Source organism: Ranitomeya variabilis, chromosome 7 (genome assembly GCF_051348905.1).
Source record: "Ranitomeya variabilis isolate aRanVar5 chromosome 7, aRanVar5.hap1, whole genome shotgun sequence".
NCBI classification, from domain to species: Eukaryota; Metazoa; Chordata; class Amphibia; order Anura; family Dendrobatidae; genus Ranitomeya; species Ranitomeya variabilis.
This window is the reverse complement of record NC_135238.1, coordinates 27639590-27666045: the sequence shown is the minus strand read 5'-3', so window position 1 is coordinate 27666045 and position 26456 is coordinate 27639590. Positions and strand designations below refer to the sequence as shown.

General features: G+C 44.3%; 1 protein-coding gene across 2 annotated transcripts in view; it reads right to left on the bottom strand.

Annotated features, from left to right (window-relative positions):
- EME2 (essential meiotic structure-specific endonuclease subunit 2) overlaps positions 1–26456 on the bottom strand; it is a 34701-nt gene that overhangs the window by 6640 nt on the left and 1605 nt on the right. Inside the window, exons 2-6 of one of the 2 annotated variants that reach the window (XM_077274716.1) lie at positions 19673–20305; positions 17999–18135; positions 14815–14907; positions 3799–3911; positions 2060–2159 (exon numbers count right to left, since the gene is read on the bottom strand). In XM_077274716.1, the coding sequence (XP_077130831.1) occupies positions 2060–2159; positions 3799–3911; positions 14815–14907; positions 17999–18135; positions 19673–20192 (963 nt within the window). In that variant the 5' untranslated portion in view covers positions 20193–20305. The remainder of the gene's footprint in view (positions 1–2059; positions 2160–3798; positions 3912–14814; positions 14908–17998; positions 18136–19672; positions 20306–26456) is intronic. The other variant, XM_077274717.1, reaches the window with a different exon arrangement.

Below are 26456 nucleotides of genomic sequence, written 5' to 3'. Positions count from 1 at the left end.
TTAAAATCATACAAGAGTGGCCCTTAGTTTGAATATATTGGGCATTGAATAAAGGGATATTACAGGAGATATAGATTTTATACACAATATTACTTTAAAACCAAGCCTTTATTAAAAAATTGGGCTAAGAGGTATGTGTATATACACAAATCTAATAAAATTGATCAGGGATGCCTGATCAAAATTTAAATTTAAAATTTAAAACCCCCAACATTAGTGGGAAAATCTGAATGAGATTAAAATATAATCAGTGAACTTTAAAAGGTAATGTTCCTGGGATGGGTGTGACTAAAAATGAATAGTAGCAGGTTGGCAGATAAAAAGACTAGAAAGCATATAGCTCTATCTCCTGGTTAAGTCTCTTGGGGGCTAAACTGTCTAAGGTGAAAATCCATTTGGATTCCACCCTCGACATTATTTTTATGAAATCACCACCCCTGGCGCTCTGCTGGACAGATTGGATTTCACAAAAAGAAACATTAATACATGAGCAATTATGATACTCTGCAAAGTGCCGAGATAGAGGATGACCTGTATACCCTTTATTTATATTATCTAAATGTTCTTTTATTCTAATTCTAAGGCGCCTTTTGGTGCGGCCCACATACATTTTATTGCAGGGGCATTTCAGTACATAGATCACTCCTGATGACTCGCAAGATATCCTAAAAAAATATAAAAAAAGATAAAAGTAGGATATCTTGCGAGTCATCAGGAGTGATCTATGTACTGAAATGCCCCTGCAATAAAATGTATGTGGGCCACACCAAAAGGCGCCTTAGAATTAGAATAAAAGAACATTTAGATAATATAAATAAAGGGTATACAGGTCATCCTCTATCTCGGCACTTTGCAGAGTATCATAATTGCTCATGTATTAATGTTTCTTTTTGTGAAATCCAATCTGTCCAGCAGAGCGCCAGGGGTGGTGATTTCATAAAAATAATGTCGAGGGTGGAATCCAAATGGATTTTCACCTTAGACAGTTTAGCCCCTAAGGGACTTAACCAGGAGATAGAGCTATATGCTTTCTAGTCTTTTTATCTGCCAACCTGCTACTATTCATTTTTAGTCACACCCATCCCAGGAACATTAAAATATAATCAGTGAACTTTAAAAGGTAATCTCATTTAGATTTTCCCACTAATGTTGGGGGTTTTAAATTTTAAATTTAAATTTCGATCAGGCATTCCTGATCAATTTTATTAGATTTGTGTATATACACATACCTCTTAGTCCAATTTTTTAATAAAGGCTTGGTTTTAAAGTAATATTGTGTATAAAATCTATATCTCCTGTAATATCCCTTTATTCAATGCCCAATATATTCAAACTAAGGGCCACTCTTGTATGATTTTAAGGGATGCACCACTCACTAATCTGCAGAATTGCGTGCGGTATGTATCTGTGTAGGAATTTGCATAGCAATTTACATATATGCCGATTATCGGCTCTTTTTCCCAGATATGAATACCCAGCGTAGTCGGCTTAATATATTAGCTTTTCCCAAGAATGGCCAAATGTAAACATTGCTCTTTGAGTTATGCAGTGAATCGTCCGTCGACTCTCTCTGCGAATCACAGGGACAGGATAGGAAAGGGCCAATAATCAAGCACTATATAAGGATGGGTCCCACAGGGTACTGCAGCCCAGACGAAGAAGGTTGTTAGCCTTCGAAACGTGTTGGTTTGTGTCCCTGTACGCTCCCCGTCCTTACACTTGTGTGACGTCACATTTGAGCTACGCCCCTTTCACACTCCGCCACCGCTTCGGCGTCGCTTCCGGCCGGGGCACGCCAGAGGCAGGCGGTTTGATCTAACCCCCTGTGACCAGCAAGGAGATACTCAGCGGGCGAAAGCCCTCACCTTATCCCCTCTCCCCTGCTCCACCTTACTATGGGACCGAATACTGGACACCTCCCGGGATAAGTTCTAACTACGCTCCGGTGCCACTACAGATTCATGCAGTAAGTGCTTTTGTACTAAGTATTTGTTCGGCTGCATTGCTCCCATATTATTAATAATATATATGGTGAAATATAGAAAACCAATTACCTCACCTCATCTATTTGTCTCCAGGTTACCCAACCATCTTCCACATCGGGCCTTGATTTCACCTCCAGCGAATGTCTCTCCATTTTGTGAGACAACCTTTGACATCTACGAGTGTGAATAAACATCTAATGGGAGAGTCTGGACACTCACTGTATGCGGTTTTATTAAGAGACTTGCCCCCCAAATTCTCAACATCACAATGTTAAGGTGAAAACCTGTAGGATATATTTCTTCTTGGCTGTGATACGACAATTTAAAGGGGTTTTCCTGTACTTTGAAATTGATGGTAAAGAAAAGTTACAGCCATAATGGCCCCATTAGACTGTTTTAATTGATATCTGTAATGAGAAAAATCCGTAGCCTGGTTCTTGTTTAATTCACCTTAGAAATGTTGGTGCAATAACCTCTTTGTGCATCAGGGACTATGTAGGATCTTTTTCTTTGCTGTGGCCCCTTCTGCATCTGTACGTTCCTCCTTTTTAAAATTTTGAACTAGCGCTGCAATTGGCACTGGTGGCGCTTGCGCACATTCTTGTCCCTGAGGTCTCCAGCAAAATGGCACCGCTGACAGCGCATGCACAGATCAAGATCTCAGGTTGTCACTGAGACGAGATTTCAATTTGCACATACACAGCCACCAGTGCCATTTTGATGGAGGCTGTCAAAGGCTGACCTGAGCATGTGCTGCCTCCGGGGCCATTTTGCTGGAGGCTGCCAAAGGCAGACCTGAGCATGTGCTGCCTCCGGGGGCATTTTGCTGGAGGCTGCAAAAGGCTGACCTGAGCATGTGCTTCCTCCGGGGCCATGTTTCTGGAGGCTGTCAAAGGGTGACCTGAGCATGTGCTGCCTCCGGGGCCATTTTGCTGGAGGCTGCCAAAGGCGGACCTGAGCATGTGCTGCCTCCGGGGCCATGTTGCTGGAGGCTGCCAAAGGCTGACCTGAGCATGTGCTGCCTCCGGGGCCATTTTGCTGGAGGCTGCCAAAGGCTGACCTGAGCATGTGATGCCTCCGGGGCCATTTTGCTGGAGGCTGTCAAAGGCTGACCTCAGCATGTGCTGCCTCCGGGGCCATTTTGTTAGGGGATGCCAAAGGCTGACCTGAGCATGCGCTGCCTCGGGGGCCATTTTGTTGAAGAACACCGGGACATTAATGTGCACAAATGCCACCCATGGCAAGAGAAACGCTAGCACAAACTTTAAAGAAGGAGGCCAATACAAATGTTGAGGTGCTACATCACAGTCGAAGACCCTAGCCATAGTCCTGCCCCGATGCACGAAGTGGCTATTGCACCAAAACTTCTAAGGTGAATTAAACAAGTACCAGAATAGAATTTTTTTCACTACAGGTATCCATTAAATCAGTATATCAGGGCCATCATGGCCACACCTATACACAGGTTATATCGCGATGACTGATTCTCTTTATGACAGTGAACAGACACTGAAGTGACCACCCTCAGATACTGCAGCTCAGCTCTTATTGAAGTGATTGGGAGCCGAGCTGCAGTACCCAAGGAAGCCCCTGACGATGCACTCAGCTGTGCCATTCTGCTTTGCACACCATTTACATCTGGCCACAGCAGTACCTGCTAACACAGCAGGTGATCGAGAGTGCCAGGAGTCAGACCTCCATCGCCCTCATATTGACAACCTAACCTATGGATCTGTCAATTGCTAAAGTCCCACATACCCCTTTAAATGAATTGCAGTTCTAACAAAGGACCTATGAAAATAATAATACTTGCCTACGATAGTCTCGGAGTCCCAAAATGACCAGTGTGATTTTCTTATCAGGATACTTCTTGGCAAATCCAAACACAGAACCTGGGGTCTCTTCGTTACTGGAGGTTATTGGAGCCTGCGGTGTACAGCATGATAATTTAATTATACAGATAAGCCAACTGGGTGTGGTTCTTAAGGAAATGCCCACACTAAACAGTTAATGATCAAGCCCGTTTGGTAAAAAGATGTAAATTACACACAGGGGGGAAAGGGCCACATCTCTGGTACGGAGAGAGACAGGAACAAAAGAAAAACAATGTCAGATTCAGGAGATCAGCAGCATTTACTCCAGGTAAAAAAAAAACAAAAAAAACTACAGCATTTATGCCAAGTGATAGATCCCATCTAATTGGCTGGTTAGCATTTTAGATAAATTAGCCAAAGGTTATATATATATATATATATATATATACACATTCCCCTCTTTTCTAGCACCACCACTGTGGTGGTCCCCGCTAGGCCATACAGTGATCATTCATGTGACATCACTTGATAGGATATACTGACTATAGGTGCACCGAATGGTGGTTCTGGATCGGCAGGAAATTGAGCAAGTTATTTATGTAAAGGATTTAATTAATTACTCTTGGAATATCTCCAGATAACCCCTTTGATTTTTGCATAATTAAATGATTTGAAACTTTAATATAATTGTTATTCATGAATAATTATCATGTTTTGTTTTTTTTCTAATAAATGAATGGTACATATGTATGATGTATGTACAGTTGAAACCAGAATAAATAAAATGACACTGCATGCGTTTCTCAATATCTGACATGGAATCAGAATAAGCCTGTCTCATTTTGAGAGAGAGAGAAAGAAAGAGAGGAGACAGAGAGAGAGAGAGAGAACATCTGAGTTAATTACTGTTACGGAACTGCAACACAGGACTAGGGTAGAAGGGGGGAACTGACCATGCATTATGACTAGGCTGATACCCTACGATGGAGTGTGTGACCCATTCCTTGCGAATAGACCCACCAACGATCCTAGGTTAATCTCAAGCGAAGACCTATAGATAGGGGGAAGGGGGTCCCTAAAAGATCTAATGACTGGGTTCAAAAAACGGTCACCTCCTAATAGAAAACAAAGAGAAGGCTGCAGATACCAACTGAAAAGAGAAACTAAGAGTAGCAGAACCAAAGTTCCCAGTACTGCACTAATTATACACACAGAAGACTAAGGCTGGTTTCACACTTGCGTTTTGATCTGCAGCGTTTTTGAAAAAAAAAAAATGCATGTGTTTTTTTTTCCCTATGTTTAACATTAAAAATGCATGCATTTTTTTTGGTACGCGTTTGTCCGCGTTTAACGACGCATGCGTTTTTTGGCTGCATGCGGCATGTTGCAGAAATGCAACATGTAGTAATTTTCAGGGGCGTTTATTTGCCGCAAAAAACCGCATGCACTCATTTGCGTTTGATTTGCGTCAAAAAAATACATTGATGTCTATGGAAATGCATGCGTTTTTGTGTACATGCGTTTGCATGCGTTTTTGAACACATGCGTTTCCATTAAGATAACCATGTCTAGACACTGATAAGACACCCCCTACCAACAAGGTGATAAAAGGGAGGTTGGGGAAAGTTTCAGGACACTTCTCATCACACTCTGAAGAAGACAAGATACTGGCAGGACGCATTTTGGAGGACAAGACCCAGATCAATGTGAGTATATCCTACCAATGCCTTTATTTTCTAATTTTTGGCTCTACATGTCCTAATTTCTTCCATTTCTTTCTTTCTACATGCCTCAGAATGTCTTCTTCAGAGTCTTCATCTGGTGAGGAGTTTGAGCCACGTCAGTAGGAAGTGGAGCATGTCAGTGAGGTGAGTGTTTGCCTCGTCAGATTGGTAAGTATTCACTGTCACATCGACACATGTGACAATTTGATTTTTCCTTTTTTTTAGAACACTTCTACTGAGGCACAGACCGGGCAGGAGCAGCGGAGTCAAGGTCCGGTTGGAAGACGGCAGCGGGTATGTATACAAGGCTGACTGTCCTCATTGTAAAATTCTTGAATCTTCCATTCTTTACACTCGTATATCTTTAAATTTTTCTTATGGAATCCTTTTGTATGTTTACTTTCGTATTCATGCCATTTCTCATCATCTGTTCTCTTTCTTTTCCTAATGTGATTGAGCAAACTGTAATGATTGTCTTTATTTTTTAGGTTTCACGACGGGACGATGACCTTATTGACAACGACCTCCTAATAAGCCTGGTCCAGGAGCGAGTTCCGTTGTGGGACACCCGGGATCCACTGCATTCGATCAACACCACTCTCCGACGTCTGTGGAATGAGGTGACCCAAGCGTTGTGGGATGGATGGGACAATGCCCCGCCACGGGTCCGTAGTGCATTTGGTAAGTGTTGCACTGCAGTGTGAAGCAGCAGAGACCTTTGCCGTGCTCTCTTGACTGTGTGTGATGAAAGAAACTCTCCGGAGTTTCTCTCATCACACACAGTTTTATTTGAACGGCAAAAATTCAATGTCCTGACCATAATTTTTTTTTTTAACAGTGGACAAAGTCAGAACACGTAGGCGTTCCATGAAGGACCGCTTCAACAAGGACCTGCGCCAAGAGAGTCGTGCTGCCAGTGGTTCAGGAGCAAGGATCAGACTGTACAAGTATCATCGCGTGCTGTCATTTTTAAGACCGATCCTTGCCCAGAGAGCGTAAGTTTTTCTCACATGCTTTTGGTTGTATTGTATTGACATAATCTGTATTTTAAAATTCCACAGGATTTAGCGTCTGGTTAATTTTTGGTATTAATTTTCTGTTTCCTTTTTTCACAGCACACACAGCACGACTGTCGAGCCAGGTTCTGGAGCGGTCCTTCAGCCGGCAGCCACGGACCCGTCCCAGCCATCCAGCAGCGCAGCAGCAGGTGGGCCTTCCACACTAACTGGAGACCAGGGAGCTGGCCCGTCAGGTCTTCCCCTTTCCCAGTCCTCTTCCACTGCCCCCTTTTTTTGGGCTCATCCAGGCAGCGACAGAGGGCTTCGGACAGGTCAATCATGCCCGAGTTTTTGCACTTGAGCTCGGTTTTACACGAAGCAATCAAGGCTTTAAGTGACCGAATGGATGTTTCTCATAACCTCTTGAATTGCCGTATCCAGGAGGTCACCAAAAGCCTTGATCAAGTGAAAGCCAACCTCCAGAGGCCAGCTCATCATTTTTTCAACCAAATTCAGCAGGGCATGTCGGAACACCTTAGCCCTGATCTCCAGCTCAGTGTGATGCAGGCCTGCAATGCTGCTTTTGTGCAGGCTATGCAGCAGAGTCTTTATTTACAGCAGACAGTGGCGGCATAACCAACTGTGCCGTTACTGTCACGATTAACCTCCTTGCCGACCTCTGCTGCATACCACTGCACGGCCATCTCAATTCCTTCCACAGGCGGACTCCATTACAGCGCCAACACCATGACGAGTGCAGTTGGACATCCCACCGCCACCACCGTGACCACGGCTGTTCCGGCTTGGACCTCCTCCACTGACACCACGATGCAGCAGGACCCTGACGTGTCTTTCCGGCCCGGACCTACCACGATGCAGCAGGACCCTGGCGTGTCTTTCCGGCCCGGACCCAGCATGATGCAGCAGGACCCTGGCGGGTCTTTCCGGCCCGGACCCACTACGATGCAGCAGGACCCTGGCGGGTCTTTCCGGCCCGGACCCACTACGATGCAGCAGGACCCTGGCGGGTCTTTCCGGCCCGGACCCACTACGATGCAGCAGGACCCTGGCGTGTCTTTTCGGCCCGTACCCACTACGATGCAGCAGGACCCTGGCGTGTCTTTCTGGCCCGGACCCACCACGATGCAGCAGGACCCTGGCGTGTCTTTTATGACCGGACCCACCACGATGCAGCAGGACCCTGGTGTGGCTTTATGTTTCCCCCCCAACACGACGCACCAGGACTCTGGCATGGGTGAGCGATCGACAAGCACAATGGACTGTGAGACAGTGCAGCCGGACCCTGTCGGGTCTCCCGCCACCACGCTACAGCATATGAGCCCACCAAGACGTCCCCCTACCAGGCAAACCCCAAAAAAAAGTCAGAAAAAAAAAAAAAAATTCTTAGTATTGCTCCCCTTTCACCTACCGATGTGTCTGTATTGTCAGTTTTGTCTCACCCTTCCAGTGTGTCTCAAGCCTCTCATGTTTCAAGCCCCATCCCCGAACTTCCAGACCCTTCTAGTTTTATTGCCCCTTCTCCTGCCTCCTCTGCGTCGTCCACGGTTAGCCAGGCCTCAGCTCTTCACCCCCCCCGTTTACATCACTCAACCCCAAGCCGGCGCGGTTCAAAAAAATATTTTTTTTACATTGTTAACTAAATAAAAAAAGTTTGCTTTGCCACAATCTTGTTTGGTTTATTGTGTCTATCGCCGCCGGCAACACACATCGTGCGCCAAGAAACTTCGCCACACACTTATTTTTTGGGCCACAGCATATCTCCAGTAGTTAAACATACAAGACTGCAGCTATATGTGTGTCTTTAGTATACAGATATGAGGTGGCCCCAAAAATATAACATGTATATCCATAATCTCTTTTTGTATATGCCTAGTGTGGCAGTATTAATAGAAAATGGTGGAAATACAGTGCAGTCCTCTACTGAACAGGTCAGGTGTCCATAAACTCAAAAGTTATGACACCTGATCTGTTGAGTTGATAACTGCCTTGTATAACCACTAGGGTTGAGCGAAACAGATCTGCCAATTTCAAAAGTCGTCGACTTTGGCAAAGTCGGGTTTGGTTAAACCCCACCCGATCTCACTGTGGGATCGGGTCGTCCGTCGGCGATCTTCGCTCCAAAGTCGGGTTTGTTGTATAAATTTACTTCAGCGCGATATATGTTAAAAGCCTGAAATTGAATTCCCAGATTTACAAACCGAACATGATATGAGACATGGTTTACATACAGTAAACCATGTCATATCCCCCTTTTTTTTGCATATTCCACACTACAAATGTTTAGTAGTGTGTATGTGCAAAATTTTGGCGCTGTAGTTTTTAAAATAAAGGGTTAAATCGCGGAAAAAATTGGCGTGGGCTCCCGCACAATTTTCTCCGCCAGAGTGGTAAAGCCAGTGACTGAGGGCAGATATTAATAGCCTAGAGAGGGTCCATGGTTATTGCCCCCCCCCCCCGGCTACAAACATCTGCCCCCAACCACCCCAGAAAAGGCACATCTGGAAGATGCGCCAATTCTGGCACTTGGCCTCTCTCTTCCCATTCCCGTGTAACGGTGGGATATGGGGTAATAAAGGGTTAATGTCACCTTGCTATTATAAGGTGACATTAAGCCTGATTAATAATGGAGAGGCGTCAAATATGACACCTATCCATTATTAATCTAATTGTATGAAAGGGTTAAAAAACCACATTATTAAAAAGTATTTTAATGAAATACACACTGGTGGTTTTAATATTTTATTGCTCTCTCAATCCACCTGAAGACCCTCGCTTGGAAAAATAATAAACCAACAATATACATACCTTCTGATGATCTGTCACGTCCCACGAGGTAAATCCATCTGAAGGGGTCAAAATATTTTACAGGCAGGAGCTCTGCTAATGCAGCTGTGCTCGTGCCTGTAAACCCCAGGGAATGAAGGAAATGTAGGTCAATGACCTATAGTTACCTTCAGTCGCGGTGATGCGCCCCTGCTGGATGTCCTCATGAACTGCAGCCTGGGAACTTTTTCCCACGCTCGAGGTCATATGAGGACATCCAGCAGGGGGCGCATCACCGCGACTGAAGGTAACTATTGGTCATTCACCTACATTTCCTTCATTCCCCGGGGTTTACAGGCACGAGCACCGCTGCATTAGCAGAGCTCCTGCCTGTAAAATATTTTAACCCCTTCAGATGGATTTACCTCGTGGGACGTGACAGATCATCAGAAGGTATGTATATTGTCGGTTTATTATTTTTCCAAGCGAGGGTCTTCAGGTGGATTGAGAGAGCAATAAAATATTAAAACCACCATTGTGTTAATTTCATTAAAATACTTCTTAATAATGTGTGTGTTTTTTTAACCCTTTCATACAATTGGATTAATAATGGATAGGTGTCATATTTGACGCCTCTCCATTATTAATCAGGCTTAATGTCACCTTACAATAGCAAGGTGACATTAACCCTTTATTACCACATATCCCAACGCTACACGGGAGTGGGAAGAGAGAGGCCAAGTGCCAGAATTGGCACATCTTCCAGATGTGCCTTTTCTGGGGTGGCTGGGGGCAGATGTTTGTAGCCGGGGGGGCCAATAACCATGGACCCTCTCTAGGCTATTAATATCTGCCCTCAGTCACTGGCTTTACCACTCTGGCGGAGAAAATTGCGCGGGAGCCCACGCCAATTTTTTTCCGCGATTTAACCCTTTATTTTAAAAGCTACAGCGCCAAAATTTTGCACATACACACTACTAACATTTGTAGTGTGGAATATGCAAAAAAAAAGGGGGATATGACATGGTTTAATGCACATTTTTGGGTAACCTTGGTTTGGAGAGGAAAAAGATAGGAGACTCGGTCAACACAACCAACACTAAAGTTTATTAATGTGAAACATTATTTTCATTGTGGAAAATTACTGGTACAGATAAAGATACAACAGGACATTTACACAACATTGTCCTGCCATGACACCCGTCCAATATCTGAATCAAAATAAGCAGCAAATTGGTCCCGCATGAGACCAACGGCTGCAGTTGACCGCAGCGGGTGATGCTGGAAATCAGGCAGAGGGTGTGCAACTGGTTCATCCAGTTCAATGTGGGGTCGTTCCTTAGTAATTATGTAATTGTGCAGAACCACACAGGCTTTGACCACCTCGTCAACTGTTTCCACTTTTAGATTTATGGCTGATGCAAGAATGTGCCGTTTAGCGACCAGAATGCCAAAGGTACACTCTACTGTTCTTCGGGCCCTGGTCAGTCTGCAGTTGAAGATCCTTCTAGCTTGGTCCAAGTCACGACTGGAATAGGGCTTCAGGAAATTTTCACACATCTGGAAGGCCTCATCCCCAACCATAACAAATGGCAGCGGTGGGCCTTGAGTGTTGGGGAGAGGCTGTGGAGGTGGAAAATTAAAATTTTTACCATACACACGCCGGCCCATATCCGAGCTCTTGAAAGTCTGGGAATTGTTGCCACGGCCAAAAGCTCCAATGTCCACGGCGATTAAGCGACAGTCCGCATCAGCTATTGCCATGAGCACTACAGAAAAATATTTTTTGTAGTTGAAAAACTCTGATCCGGTTCTGGCAGGTTTAATAATGCGGATGTGCTTTCCATCCACCGCTCCTAAACAGTTGGGGAAATCACACACATTCCAGAATTTGTCAGCAATTTCACGCCACATGTCCGTGGTGGGTAGTGGTATAAACTCCTCACGGACTACATTCCATAATGCCCGACAGGTGTCCACAACTATTCCAGACAGGGTGGATATTCCAATCCAGTATTGGAAGTGGAGGGAAGATAAACTCTCCCCTGTGGCAAGAAATCTAGAAGAAAAACACAAACAAAAAACAACATTACAATCTACTCTTTTTATGGTGTGGTAAAAAATTGAAAAAAAAAAAAAAAAAAAAAAAAAAGAGGAAAATACCCCTCCAAAAAAGGCAGAATAAAAAATTTGGACTGTCATTGGTTTAGATTTTGAATGTACCTTAATGTCACCAGCAGACGTTCCTCGGGTGGAATCGCTCTACGGAGCTGGGTGTCCTGTCGCCGTATGGCTCCTTGGACATGAGACAGCAAATCCCGGAACGATTCTTGGGACATTCTCGTGTACTCCTGGAATTTCTCCGGGTTGGCATTCAGCTCGGCATAGAGCGTGTGGTAGGCTCCACGGCTCTCACGCAATTCAATAATGGGGTGCCTCCAAAAACGCCTACGTTGTCTCCTTCTCCATCTTTCGCGGTTTCGGTCTTGCTCCCAAGCAAAAGCACAGGCCAGAAACATCTTGAAGCTGAAATCCAGGTTGAAATAAAAGCTCTCCATGTGAAGATCCATCATGACACAGGATACAGTAGCAAGCTGTTAAAATTTAAGTAGCCGTAGGGTCTAAATATAGAGATTCCATAATACACGCCCTCTCTAGTCCCATTGGTGGTGTCTGGTTATCTTGTTTTTGTTATTGTGAAATTTCTCTTCTTGCGCAAAAAAAACGCAAACGCATGCAAAAAACGCATGTAAACGCGGTCAAACGCTGCATTTTTTAAAATGCATGTAAAAACGCATGTGTCTAAAAAACGCAGCGTTTACATGTGTTTTTTCACCACCTGCGTTTTTTTTTAAAAATGCTGCAGATCAAAACGCAAGTGTGAAACCAGCCTTAGCAAAGCACCAAGCCAGAACTCAAGCAGATTAAAACTGTTGTCCAGCAAAGACTGGGAGGCAGGTGCTGATTAATAAAGAGTGATACAAACACCTGACCCAAGAAAAACCCAGCACCAGAGGAAAAAGACCAGAAGTCAGAACTTCCCAAGAAAATGACGGATAGTCACAAACTAAACAGATACTAACAATTAGAGACACACTTGTGGATGTATTTTAATGCACACCTGAAACACACTGCTTCTTTATGTAGCATCATGGGAAAGTCTAAAGAAATCAGCCAAGATATCAAGAAGAGAATGGTTGACTTGCACAATTCTGGCTCATCCTTGGGTACAATTTCAAGATACCTGAAGGTGCCTCATTCATTTCTACAAACAATTATACAAAAGTACAAACAAGATGGGAATGACCAGCCATCATACCGCTTAGGAAGGAGATGGGTTCTGTGTCCCAGAAATGAACGTGCTTTGGTCCAACATGTGCATATAAACAAGGACAAATGCAAAAGACCTTGTGAAGATGATGGTGGAAGCTGGTAAGATTGTGTCAATATCCACAGTGAAATGAGTACTGTATCAACATGGGCTGAAAGGCCACTCTGCCAGGAAGAAGCCATTACTCCAAATAAACATATAAAAAGCCAGATTAATGTTTGCAAATGCACACAGGAACAAAGACTGTAATTTTAGGAGACACGTCCTGTGGTCTGATGAAACTAAAATGCAACTTTTTGGGCATAATGACCATTGTTACTTTTGGAGGAAAAAGGGAGACACTTGGAAGCCTAAGAATACATCCCAACTGTGAAACATGGGGGAGGCAGCATCATGTTGTGAGGATGTTATTGCTGCAGGAGGGACTGCTGCACTTCCCAAAATAGATGGTATCATGAGAAAAGAAGATTATGCTGAAATACTGAAGCAACATCTCAACACATCAGCCAGGTAGTTAAAGCTTGGACGGAAATGAGTTTTCCAATTCACAATGATCAGAAGCATGCTGCCAAAATGGTAACAAAGTGGCTTAAGGATAACAAAGTCAATGTTTTGGAGCAGCCATCACAAAGCCCTGATCTCAATCCTATTGAAAATGTATGGGCAAAGCTGAAAAGGCCGGTGTGAGCAATGCGACCTACAAACCTGGATCAGTTACACCAGTTTTGTCAGGAGGAATGGGCCCAAATTCCGACCAACTATTGTGAGAAGCTTCTGGAAGGAGATCCAAAACCAGTCAGTTTAAGAGCAATGGTACCAAATACTAGTGACATTGATGGAAACTTGTGACTTTGCAGTAAGCAATAAAAATGCCTTAAAACATTATCTCTCTCGTTATTCTGGCATTTGGCAAATATTAATAATTATGGTAATTCTAATTGACCTAAAACGGGAAAGGTTTATTCTGATTTCATGTCAGATATTGAGAAAAACATGCAGATGTGTCTTTTTATATAGTGGATGAAAACTTCTGGTTTCAACTGTAAATAAGAAACTTTGTAATATATCTTATTGATAAATTGGCTTATTTCTCTTCCTGGACTGATCTTTCACCCTCAAAATTCTCAATTTACGGGTACAATGTGTCTTCCGTGAATACAGATCTCTCATCACTAAGATAAGAGGTGACAGTTGGTGCTCATAAACTTCTATGGAGAATTTGCAGCAAAATGTCTGTTTGCCTCTAGCTACTCTCTACATAGAAGGCACCAACTGCCATCTCTTATCTCAGTAAGGCTGGGTTCACATTGCGTTAATGGCAATGCGCTGACGGCATCCGTTACATAGTGGCACTAACGCTATGTATCGGATGTGTTAGCGCACCCATTAGCTGCCATTATGTAGCGCATCGCTAACGCATGTCATAATCGGCATGCGTTAGAGATGTGCCGTCATTCTGTGACGGACCCTCAGACGCGGTCTGCAGCGTTTTCGGGTCTGTCACCGCTAGCACAGATGAAGCATCTGCGCTAGCGCGATCACATAACGCGATCTTTTTCGGCACTTGCATTAACACAGTCCGTTTAACCCATGCGTTGAACGGACTGCACTAATGCAATGTGAACCTAGCCTAATAGGAAATGTGTCTTTACTGAATACAGATTTTACTCATAAATTAAGAATGAATGATCACTCCAGGAGGAGAAAGAAGCAGTTTAATCTGAGAAGATCTATTACACAGTTGCTTATTGTAATGTGTGCGATGGATTTATGAAATAAAAATGAAAACGGCAGTTACTCTTTTAGAACATATTTCAACTTACAGTGATTTTCAAGATCACTGTTTGCTGTTAATGAATCACATAGAGGCCTTCTACTTTTCATATTTTGTATACAGTCTAAAATATTTAGCCTGAACCCAGCGCTGATACATTTCACCTGTGCTGATACATTGTAGCACACCACCAGCACATAAGAAATATGTGTACTGCTGATTATATATGCAGATTACAGATGATTGCTCAGACTTCATATAATTGTAACAACATTTGAACTCCAGCAACGTGGTTACAAGATAGATCTGCAGAATTATACCATTCTCCAACAGCAAACCGAGATCTTGAAAATAGTAGCAGATCATGGACTCCTTTTAAACCACTTTTTGCTCATCCCCGTTACCTGATTGCAGCCACGGACACTTAAGAGAAAGTCTTTAGGCTCCACAAGTATCAACATTTCACGTTCTTCTCCTCTGCAAAGCTCTAGACCCTCCTGCAAAATAACACAAGAGGCAGAAAATGAGAGCAGCACCAATATGGACCCAAACCACCAGTGAAAAAATACTGCTGTAAAAGAAAAGGGGAGAAACTGCACAAAAATGAGGACTTATATTGGTTGCTCGTTCACATTCCCATCTTTCATTTGAGCTTGTTTTCATAAATCTATAAAGTTTTACAGGGCTGCTACCAGGAACTTCAGAGCCCCATGCCGGCAAAATTGTCCTCTTAAAAGCTCCGCAAATGCGCCACCACAGGCTCTACCTCCACCTTTTGAACCTTCCAGTTCCACTGCCCTCTCTTGGAAAAACTCACTTTCTGCACCACGCCCTCATCAAATCACACATTAACAGGTTCCATCGAACAGAACATCACATACTGTACATAGTCATCAGCTTTTGGCCAAAAGATTTAGTTAGAATCTTTTGACCGGACTCTACACCTATTAAACATTTTTTAAATATCCAATACTTTTTTTAGGTATATTAAGATTTGTTTTCTTTAACCCATTATCTACCAATGTCCTTTTTTTGGGACACCTAATCTTTTGCTTCTAGCAACTAAGATTTTATAATTAGGTCCAAATTATGTTGTGTTTGTAAAATTAATGTTTTCAAAACAGGAAATCATGTCATTGTCATTTTTAATTGAATATTCTTCCACCCAGAGAGCTTTCAAAGCACCTATTTTCGAGGTTTGGAAAAAATGTGGCAAATTATGTTTCTGATTCATTAGGACCCAAATCATTAAAAATCTGTCATTTAAAAAAAAAAAAATATATGAGAATTGCTAATTTGGCAAGTAATGTGTTAAGGGAATGAGTCACATTCAATTTTTAAAATGACCAATATCACCACATACATGGGGCAAATACTGTCACACCTTGACCAGACCACATATCACCACCACACAGTGACCGAATACTACAATACTACAGTAATCATTAATTAAAAAAAAAAAAACTAATATTACTGTAAGTGCCATTATACAGAGGAGCTCTGTACAGTGTGTACAGTGTATAGTGTCAGAATACAGGTAACACATTGACTCACTGGTGATGTCTCAAGTTTAAGTCCTTCATCTTCACTTTTCTTCTTCATCCTGCACAGATTACCATCATTTATTCCAGCCTACACTCATCTCTGCAGAAAATAACACACAGATATCCAGATCACTGCTTCCAGAGCTCTTACCCCGCTTTTTCCCCCAACTTCTACAATGTGCCAGATGAAGAATAAAAGCAACAGTGTCACCCTACACAGTAACAGGAACCCCCCAATTGAAAATGGTATCCCCAAAAATAAAAAAAAAATTACAGCAGTAAGGGTATGTTTCCACGTTCAGGAAACGCTGCGTTTTTGACGCTGCGTTTTTCCGCAGCATCAAAAACGCAGCGTCCAGATGTTACAGCATAGTGGAGGGGATTTCATGAAATCCAGACTCCACTATGCGTTAAAAAACGCATGCGTTTTTGCCGCGAAAACGCATTTGTGGTGCGTTTTTTCTAAACGCAGCATGTTGCTACTATGAGCAAAACACGCAGGTACACCGCAGGTGACCTGCCAGTGACCTCAGGTGCAGTTTTGGTCAGGATTTTACCTGCATAAAATCCTGACCAAAGCCTGAAGCAAAACTGAACGTGGAAACATACCCTAATAATATCCCTTAATTAGCCTCTGCAGTCATGTCTCACATTCTATAATGCACCCCATAGTCATCCATAAAGTATAATGCATCCCCATAGTCATCCATAGACTATAATGGACATCCCATAATCATCTGTAGAATATACTGCTTCCCCATAGTTATCATATAGTATAATGCATCCTCCTAAATAGCCAGAGCATAATGCATCCTCCTACTTAGCCAGAGTGTAATGCATCCTCCTAGCTAGCCATAGAGTATAATGCTTCCCCATAGTTAGCATATAGTATAATCCAGCCTCCTAGTTAGCCATAGAGTATAATGCATCCTCCTACTCAGCCATAGAGTGTAACGCATCCTCCTAGTTAGCCATAGAGTATAATGCATCCTCCGACTTAGCCACAGAGTATACTTCTCAGCCACCGTATATGGCCACTGTGTCCTCAATGAATAAGAATTAAAAAAATAAGAATATATATATATATATATATATATATATATATATATATATATATATATATATATATATATATATATATATATATATATATATATATATATATATATTTATATATTATTGTATCCAAAGCCAAATAATGAAAAAAGCATGTATGTAGAGCAGCACAACTTGGGTGTATGGGGAAAAGAACAAAGTACGTGCTTGAACAGCTGAAATCCTGTATGTAACGATCCTTTAATTGGAAAAAATGCGGCAGCACTCATCAATCCTGGAGTGATAAAAGTCCTTTATTCAAACATGTGACAAAGCATCTTCACGGCTCGGGGGTGTGCAGTGACAGCAGGAGTGTGCAGGGATCGACGACGGCCGTTTCGCGTTGTATCTAGCGCTTCTACGGGAAGCGGCCGTAGTCGATCCCTGCACACTCCTGCTGTCACTGCACACCCCCGAGCCGTGAAGATGCTTTGTCACATGTTTGAATAAAGGACTTTTATCACTCCAGGATTGATGAGTGCTGCCGCATTTTTTCTATGAAAAGGATATAGAGATAGATAGATAGATAGATAGATAGATAGATAGATAGATAGATAGATAGATAGACAGACAGACAGACAGACACACACTCACCTTCACACCACTCCCACGCCGTGCAGTGTCCTCTCCTGAAGCGGCAGCCCTGGTCACATGGATGCCAACGTCAGCTGCTTGCCTGTGATTGTCAGTCAGATTGTATTGCTGTCAGTGCAGTTGCTGCGGGCCTGATGAGTCATCATCTGTGTACCACGGCCGTTACGCCACTGCCTGGAGCCCGGTGAGCAGAAGCAATAGAGGGGGCGCCCGGACCCAGTCGGGACCCCCTCCCTCTATGCTTCTCTTCACTGGGCACCATACACCAGTAAGGGTAGTAATGCCCTGATAGCAGCCCTGAAGTTTCCATAGATTAATTTTCATAAATGTGCAAATGTTATAAAACTCATCTTACTACACACGTCCAGTCTCCGGGCATCGCTCTCCGCCAAGTGACACTATAGGGAACAGAGTGCGGCTCTATGGTGTAATTATAACCGGCTGTGCTTAAGGATTCCAGTAGATCTTCACATCCAACATCCTGAAGGAGACCTACAGAAAATGCAATAAGATACCATAGAGTTAAACAGGATTCCTCCCATTGAGACATATTGGGTTCAGTATGTTTCTGCAGATAACAAATATGCAGACAAAAGCATAAGTTGTCCTTGTTGGAATGGAGAGACATGCCATAAAATGGCTCCCTGGTGGCATGAAGCCCTACACTAGGCTCAACCTGAAAAAGCAGAGCCCAAGTATAAAGCATGGTGAAGGGACAGTATGTCTGTACAGCTGTGGGGGAACTGTAAGTCCTATCATAGCTGAACTACAGGTGTAAAGCTACACATGTCCTGGCTTTTTTGCACCATTGCTCAAATCTTACATACAAAAATCCTATACTGTCAATATCCCAAGGTTTCTTCTGAAATGATTTCACTTGCTCACAACCCTCCTACCTAATTATCTGATGCAAAGCCATCAATTGAAATTCTGGTTTGGCTATTATCCTAAGTTATGTGACAAGGCTCGTAAAAGGGTCAACATTGACTTGTATGATTGCTTCCTTCCAATAGGTAGCACTAGAGTTCTAGCTCTCTTCCTCTCTGAAGAGACAATTTGCATAATTAGCATATTACCCAGAGGAGCATTGCGGCTTTAAGTCTCCTCATCTCGGCATGCTTAGCATGTTGATATCTGCAAGGAGAAACAAAACTTCTTGGATAGTAGTGAATCTACAATTACAACATCATATGTTACAGAGTTCCATAGTCTCATTGCTGTAAAAGTAAAGAATCCATAGTCTCACTGCTGATACAGTAAAGAATCCATAATCTCACTGCTCTTACAGTAAAGAACCCATAGTCTCACTGCTCTTACAGTAAAGAATCCATAGTCTCACTGCTCTTGCAGTAAATAATTCAGTCTCACTGCTCTTACAGTAAATAATTCATAGTCTCACTGCTCTTATAGTAAAGATCCACAGTCTCACTGCTCTTATAGTAAAGATACATAGTCTCACTGATCTTACAGTAAAGAGCCCACAGTCTCACTGCTCTTACAGTAAAGAGTCCATAGTGTCACTGCTCTTACAGCAAAGAATCGTTGTCTGTGATTATGAATAAACCTTCTTTCCGCTAGACATAGAGGATGCCCCCTTATCAGGGTTACAGGTCTAAGTGTATATTATAGGTCATTAGAAAGATCTCTGTACTGTCCCCTCATTATGTTTGTACATTGTAACAGATCACCCTTAAGCCTTCATCTTTCCAAACTGAATAACCCCAAGTTTAATATCCTGGCTTGGTTGATTCTCTCATTTCTAATACTTATGCAATATTCCTATTTTATCAGCATCATATCTCTGCCTCTAGTGTGGAGGGAGAACTCCTTTTCTTGAGTTTGGAGGTGGTGAAACCCCTAATTGTCTCAGTTTAAAAAAACAACAACAATGAACTCCATAAAAAGATATATCAAAACAACCAATAAAGACATCAACTAGAACTAATTCTGCTAGTTTCTATGGGCCACTTCCATTTTATGTCTACACTAGTTCTCATCCATTGGATCGTTATGTCACAAAACGTCCTACCGGCATCCAGCTGGACCATCATGTACTTCCCACACTGATCTGGTCTCAGGAGCTTCAGCGCCAGCGCAGACTCTTTTCGCTTCACCTTCTCCTCCTTCTCCTGGTTCCGGATCTTCTCTTTCTCCTGCCTTCTGGCCTCTTTTTCCTTCCTCTGCTCGTCCGCCCATAACCTATGAGCTTCCAATTCATCAGGATTTTTTCTCCTCCTGGTTCTTTTAGTTGGACTGGGAGTTGTGGAACCAGATAGAGGCACATGTAATGTAGATATAGGGACCTCAGTGGAAAGTTGAACTTTAGTCTTCAGATCAAGATCCTTCTGTCTATTCTGAGATATCTTAGAGGCTTCAAGTTCTTCATGAAGACTTTCCTTTCTTGGCAATTCCGCAGTCTTGTCATCCGTCTCAACATTAGTAGACTCTTCCTCCGTCTCGGAGTCGGATATCTCCCAGGTTTTAGCCCTTTTTATTATTTTGATTGGCGACCTTGAAATAAATCCTTTGTTGTGTTCAGTTTCCATCATGAAATGCCGCTGTGAGACATTAGATTTACTATTTCTCCATTAATTGTATCATCTTCCTCCTTAAATTAGGGAGTCTGCTGTCACAGATCCAGACTGGCTAGAAGATAGGAGGACTATCAGGATAAGAAAAACAGGATATAAATAGGACAACACAGAAAGCAGGCACACACACAGGGAAAAAAAAAATAAATAATAATTATATATATATATATATATACTAGATGGCAGCCCGTTTCTAAAGAATCGGGAGTCTAGAATCCATATATACTTTATTTATTCAAATGTAAGAATAATACAATTAATAAATAATAGTAAGAAAGAACAAAAAATGGCTGCACTCACCAGCTCTTGACAATTCTTGACAGTACGGCACATTTCTGATTGGTCGCTCGCGGCAGGCGGCAACCAATCAGAAAAGTGCCGCGCACCACGAAGGCATATATCTTTGTCCACCCTGAGCGGGTGTAGGACGCTGGTGACGTCACTTATCTCCGGACATTATCTCCGGACAAAGCCACGGAAGTTGGCACAAATTGCCGGAAGTAGTATTCTAGGCAATTATATATTAGATTTTAATGTTATCAGTGTTTACCTTTGAACGTTTATATTGTATTGTCCTGTCACCAGCCATGTGTACGATTATCGGCCGAAAGCCTCTCTGGAACCAATAATCACCCCATGTAAAGGTATCTTTATAAGTTAAAGATTCAGAATACTATGACTTTTATCATATCCTGAACAGTCAAGTTTTTTATGAACCGTTAAGGTTTTCTGGTTGAAGTAAAAAAAACTCTGAGTGTTTACAGTTTGAAACCATAAAATGTTGAAAAATTATGTCATTCTTGAGTATATCACTCAATGGTGCCCATAAACGTGTCAAATTTGATCTATAATATACTTTAATATACGTTACTTTAATCTTTAATATACTTAAGAACAGGGCCCCAGACATCACACAGGGGGTCTGAAACACCGCACAGTGGTCCAAAATATTGCTGTGCTCTGCCTGGGGCCCCTGTGCTCTGCCTGGGGCCCCTGTGCTCTGCCTGGGGCCACTGTGCTCTGCCTGGGGCCCCTGTGCTCTGCCTGGGGCCCCATATGCTGCCTGGGGCCCCTGTGCTCTGCCTGGGGCCCCATATGCTGCCTGGGGCCCCTGTGCTCTGCCTGGGGCCCCATAGGCTGCCTGGGGCCCCTGTGCTCTACCTGGGACCACTGTGCTCTGCCTGGGGCCCCATATGCTGCCTGGGGCCCCTGTGCTCTGCCTGGGGCCCCTGTGCTCTGCCTGGGGCCCCATGTTCTGCCTGGGGCCACTGTGATCTGCCTGGGGCCCCATAGGCTGCCTGGGGCCCCTGTGCTCTGCCTAGGACCACTGTGCTCTGCCTGGGGCCCCATATGCTGCCTGGGGCCCCTGTGCTCTGCCTGGGGCCACTGTGCTCTGCCTGGGGCCCCATATGCTGCCTGGGGCCCCTGTGCTCTGCCTGGGGCCCCATATGCTGCCTGGGGCCCCTGTGCTCTGCCTGGGGCCCCATGTTCTGCCTGGGGCCCCTGTGCTCTGCCTGGGGCCCCATAAGCTGCCTGGGGCCCCTGTGCTCTGCCTGGGACCACTGTACTCTGCCTGGGGCCCCATATGCTGCCTGGGGCCCCTGTGCTCTGCCTGGGGCCACTGTGCTCTGCCTGGGGCCCAATATGCTGCCTGGGGCCACTGTGCTCTGCCTGGGGCCCCATATGCTGCCTGGGGCCCCTGTGCTCTGCCTGGGGCCCCATATGCTGCCTGGGGCCCCTGCGCTCTGCCTGGGGCCCCTGTGCTCTGCCTGGGGCCCCATGTTTTGCCTGGGGCCCCTGTGCTCTGCCTGGGGCCACTGTGCTCTGCCTGGGGCCCCATATGCTGCCTGGGGCCCCTGTGCTCTGCCTGGGGCCCCATATGCTGCCTGGGGCCCCTGTGCTCTGTCTGGGGCCCCATATGCTGCCTGGGGCCCCTGTGCTCTGCCTGGGGCCCCTGTGCTCTGCCTGGGGCCCCATAAGCTGCCTGGGGCCCCTGTGCTCTGCCTGGGGCCCCATATGCTGCCTGGGGCCCCTGTGCTCTGCCTGGGGCCACTGTGCTCTGCCTGGGGCCCCATATGCTGCCTGGGGCCCCTGTGCTCTGCCTGGGGCCCCATATGCTGCCTGGGGCCCCTGTGCTCTGCCTGGGGCCCCTGTGCTCTGCCTGGGGCCCCATGTTCTGCCTGGGGCCCCTGTGCTCTGCCTGGGGCTACTGTGCTCTGCCTGGGGCCCCATATGCTGCCTGGGGCCCCTGTGCTCTGCCTGGGGCCCCATATGCTGCCTGGGGCCCCTGTGCTCTGCCTGGGGCCCCATATGCTGCCTGGGGCCCCTGTGCTCTGCCTGGGGCCCCTGTGCTCTGCCTGGGGCCACTGTGCTCTGCCTGGGGCCCCATAGGCTGCCTGGGGCCCCTGTGCTCTGCCTGGGACCACTGTGCTCTGCCTGGGGCCCCATATGCTGCCTGGGGCCCCTGTGCTCTGCCTGGGGCCACTGTGCTCTGCCTGGGGCCCCATATGCTGCCTGGGGCCCCTGTGCTCTGCCTGGGTGTAGGACACTGGTGACGTCACTTATCTCCGGACATTAGCTCCGGACATTAGCTCCGGACATTAGCTCCGGACATTAGCTCCAGACATTAGCTCCGGACAAAGCCACGGAAGTTGGCACAAATTGCAGGAAGTAGTATTCTAGGCAATTATATATTAGATATATATATTATGTATGTGTGTATGTGTGTATGTATGTCCGGGATTGGCATCTGAACCGTCGCAGCTACAGCCACAACATTTTGCACAGTCTCACGTCTGGACCCCGAGAGCGTCATAGGCTATGTTGTGAGGTGAAATTTTAACCCCACACTTTCCAATTCACCAAACAATTTTGCCCCTATCTACATAATGGGGAAAAAATGAAAGGAAAAGTGTTGGAGGCAAATTAACAGCTGCCAGATGTGAACAAGGGGGACTTAAAGAATGAGAGCGATGGCGCTAAAGAGTATATACTGTACAGTTGCTAAGGTGGGGCCCCGTCATGGGATAATCACCACACCACCACGGGGATATGAACACACACACAAAGTGCGCCACACACTACCACGTGCTCGAACACATATATCACCCTCAGCACACATTTCACCACACATACACCAACCTCGCCACATAAAAGTCGAAACACAAAAGTCGCCGCTCAAAACTCGCCACACGCAAAACTCTTCACATGCAAAACTCGCCACACGTGCAAAACTCACCTCATGGAAAACTCGCCACACGCAAAACTTGCACACGCGGAAAAATTGCCACATGCACAAAAGTTGCAACACATGCAAAAGTTGCCTCACACAACTTGCACATACTCAAAAGGCACCACACATAAAACTCGTGACGCGCAAAACTCGCCATGCGCAAAACTTGCTGCACACAACTTGCTACACTAACCTGTCACATGCAACTCGACACACAAAAAGTTGCTACACACATGTTGCCACACAAAACTCATCTCACAAAAGTCACTACATGCATGTCGCCACACGCAACTCAACACACACAACTTGACACACGAAACTCGCCCTAAAACACACACAAGTCTGGTATTATCCTTCAAAAATAAAAATCTGATTAATAAGCTGAAAAACTACAAGAGCAACAAATGTACCATATAGGAATCCGGCAGCTGTCAGTCACATGACCAGTCTATTATGTGTATGTGTGAGCTAATATATACTGCCAGGGGGTAGGGCTTACTGTTGGCTGGAGATTTATCATGCTGCCAATTTAGCTTACAAATACTGAGGTAAAAATACTGACCAAATAACGTGTGAACGAGGTCTAATACAGGAGGAGATGACATACAGATATATACTATATACAGGAGGAGATGACACACAGGTATATACTATTTACAGGGGAGATGACACACAGGTATATACTATATACAGGAGGAGATGACACACAGATATATAGTATGTACAGGAGAGATGACACACAGGTATATACTGTATAGAGGAGGAGATGACATACAGGTACATACTACATACAGCAGGAGATGACATACAGGTATATACTATATACAGAAGATGACACACAGGTATATACTATTTACAGGGGAGATGACACACAGGTATATACTATATGCAGGAGGAGATGACACACAGATATATACTATATATAGGTGAGATGACACACATGTATATACTATATACAGGAGGAGATTACATACATGTATATACTATATATAGGAGGATATGACATACAGGTATATACTATATACAGGGGAGATGACACACAGCAGGTATATAATATATGCAGGGGAGATGACATACAGGTATATACTATATACAGGAGATGACATACAGGTGTATACTATATATAAGGGAGATGACAAACATGTATATACTGAGGTGAAAATGAGAGGCGTGAGGTGAAAATGAAAAGGTGTGAGTGCAAAATGAGAGGAGCGAGGGAAAATAGTGGAGTGATCGGAAAATGACAGATGTGAGGTCGAAATGACAAGTGTTAGGGGGGAATGAGAGGAGTGAGGGGGAAAATAAGAGGAGTGAGGGGGAAAATGAGAGGTGTGAGGGAGAAAATGAGAGATGTGAGGGGGAAAATGAAAGATGTGATGGGGAAAATGAGAGGCGTGATGGGGAAATAAGAGAAGTGAGGTGCTATAACTAACCACAGATATTTACTATGCCCAGGCAACGCCGGGCTCTTCAGCTAGCTTAGATTTACAATCTCCTTGCTTTTCTCATGGTCAACTTTATGTGGCCTGTTCAAGAGTTGGAACAGCCAAAAATCTGTTTGTCTTTGCACCTGAAGGAAAAACGAAGAATGTCGTTTATCAAACGGCTCTCGAATAAGTAGTAGAAGATTGCTTCACATTATTTGGCCAATTTAGTTAAATCTGTGTGGAATATCTCTGGTGTTGAAATATATGTTGTAAAATGTTTCTATTAGCTTAGTTTTTGCCTTTTAATAATTACATTTCTATCTATTTGTTTTGTGGTTTTTTTGTGCAGAATAAATTTTCATTAACACATTCTATTTTGCTAACAGCAGTTATTACCCCGGGCGAAGCCGGGTAGTACAGCTAGTGTATATATATTATACTATACTAAATATATAGTATACTAAAAATATTCTGTGTATGTATATGTGTGTGCGTATATACACTCACCGGCCACTTTATTAGGTACACCTGTCCAACTTCTTGTTAACACTTAATTTCTAATCAGCCAATCACATGGCGGCAACTCAGTGCATTTAGGCATGTAGACATGGTCAAGACAATCTCCTGCAGTTCAAACCGAGCATCAGTATGGGGAAGAAAGGTGATTTGAGTGCCTTTGAACGTGGCATGGTTGTTGGTGCCAGAAGGGCTGGTCTGAGTATTTCAGAAACTGCTGATCTACTGGGATTTTCACGCACAACCATCTCTAGGGTTTACTGAGAATGGTCCGAAAAAGAAAAAAAATCCAGTGAGCGGCAGTTCTGTGGGCGGAAATGCCTTGTTGATGCCAGAGGTCAGAGGAGAATGGGCAGACTGGTTCGAGCTGATAGAAAGGCAACAGTGACTCAAATCGCCACCCGTTACAACCAAGGTAGGCCTAAGAGCATCTCTGAACGCACAGTGCGTCGAACTTTGAGGCAGATGGGCTACAGCAGCAGAAGACCACACCGGGTACCACTCCTTTCAGCTAAGAACAGGAAACTGAGGCTACAATTTGTACAAGCTCATCGAAATTGGACAGTAGAAGATTGGAAAAACGTTGCTTGGTCTGATGAGTCTCGATTTCTGCTGCGACATTCGGATGGTAGGGTCAGAATTTGGCGTAAACAACATGAAAGCATGGATCCATCCTGCCTTGTATGGAGCATCTTTGGGATGTGCAGCCGACAAATCTGCGGCAACTGTGTGATGCCATCATGTCAATATGGACCAAAATCTCTGAGGAATGCTTCCAGCACCTTGTTGAATCTATGCCACAAAGAATTGAGGCAGTTCTGAAGGCAAAAGGGGGTCCAACCCGTTACTAGCATGGTGTACCTAATAAAGTGGCCGGTGAGTGTATATATATATATATATGAAAAAATTGGAGCAGCATCCAGCGTTACCTCAAATGGCATGCAAAGCTTTCCTAACCACAAATCCAGTGACCTCCAAATGTAGAATCAAAAAAAGGAAAACAGCACAACAAAAAAACTGAAGAAAAAGTGGACTTTAATGTCTGAA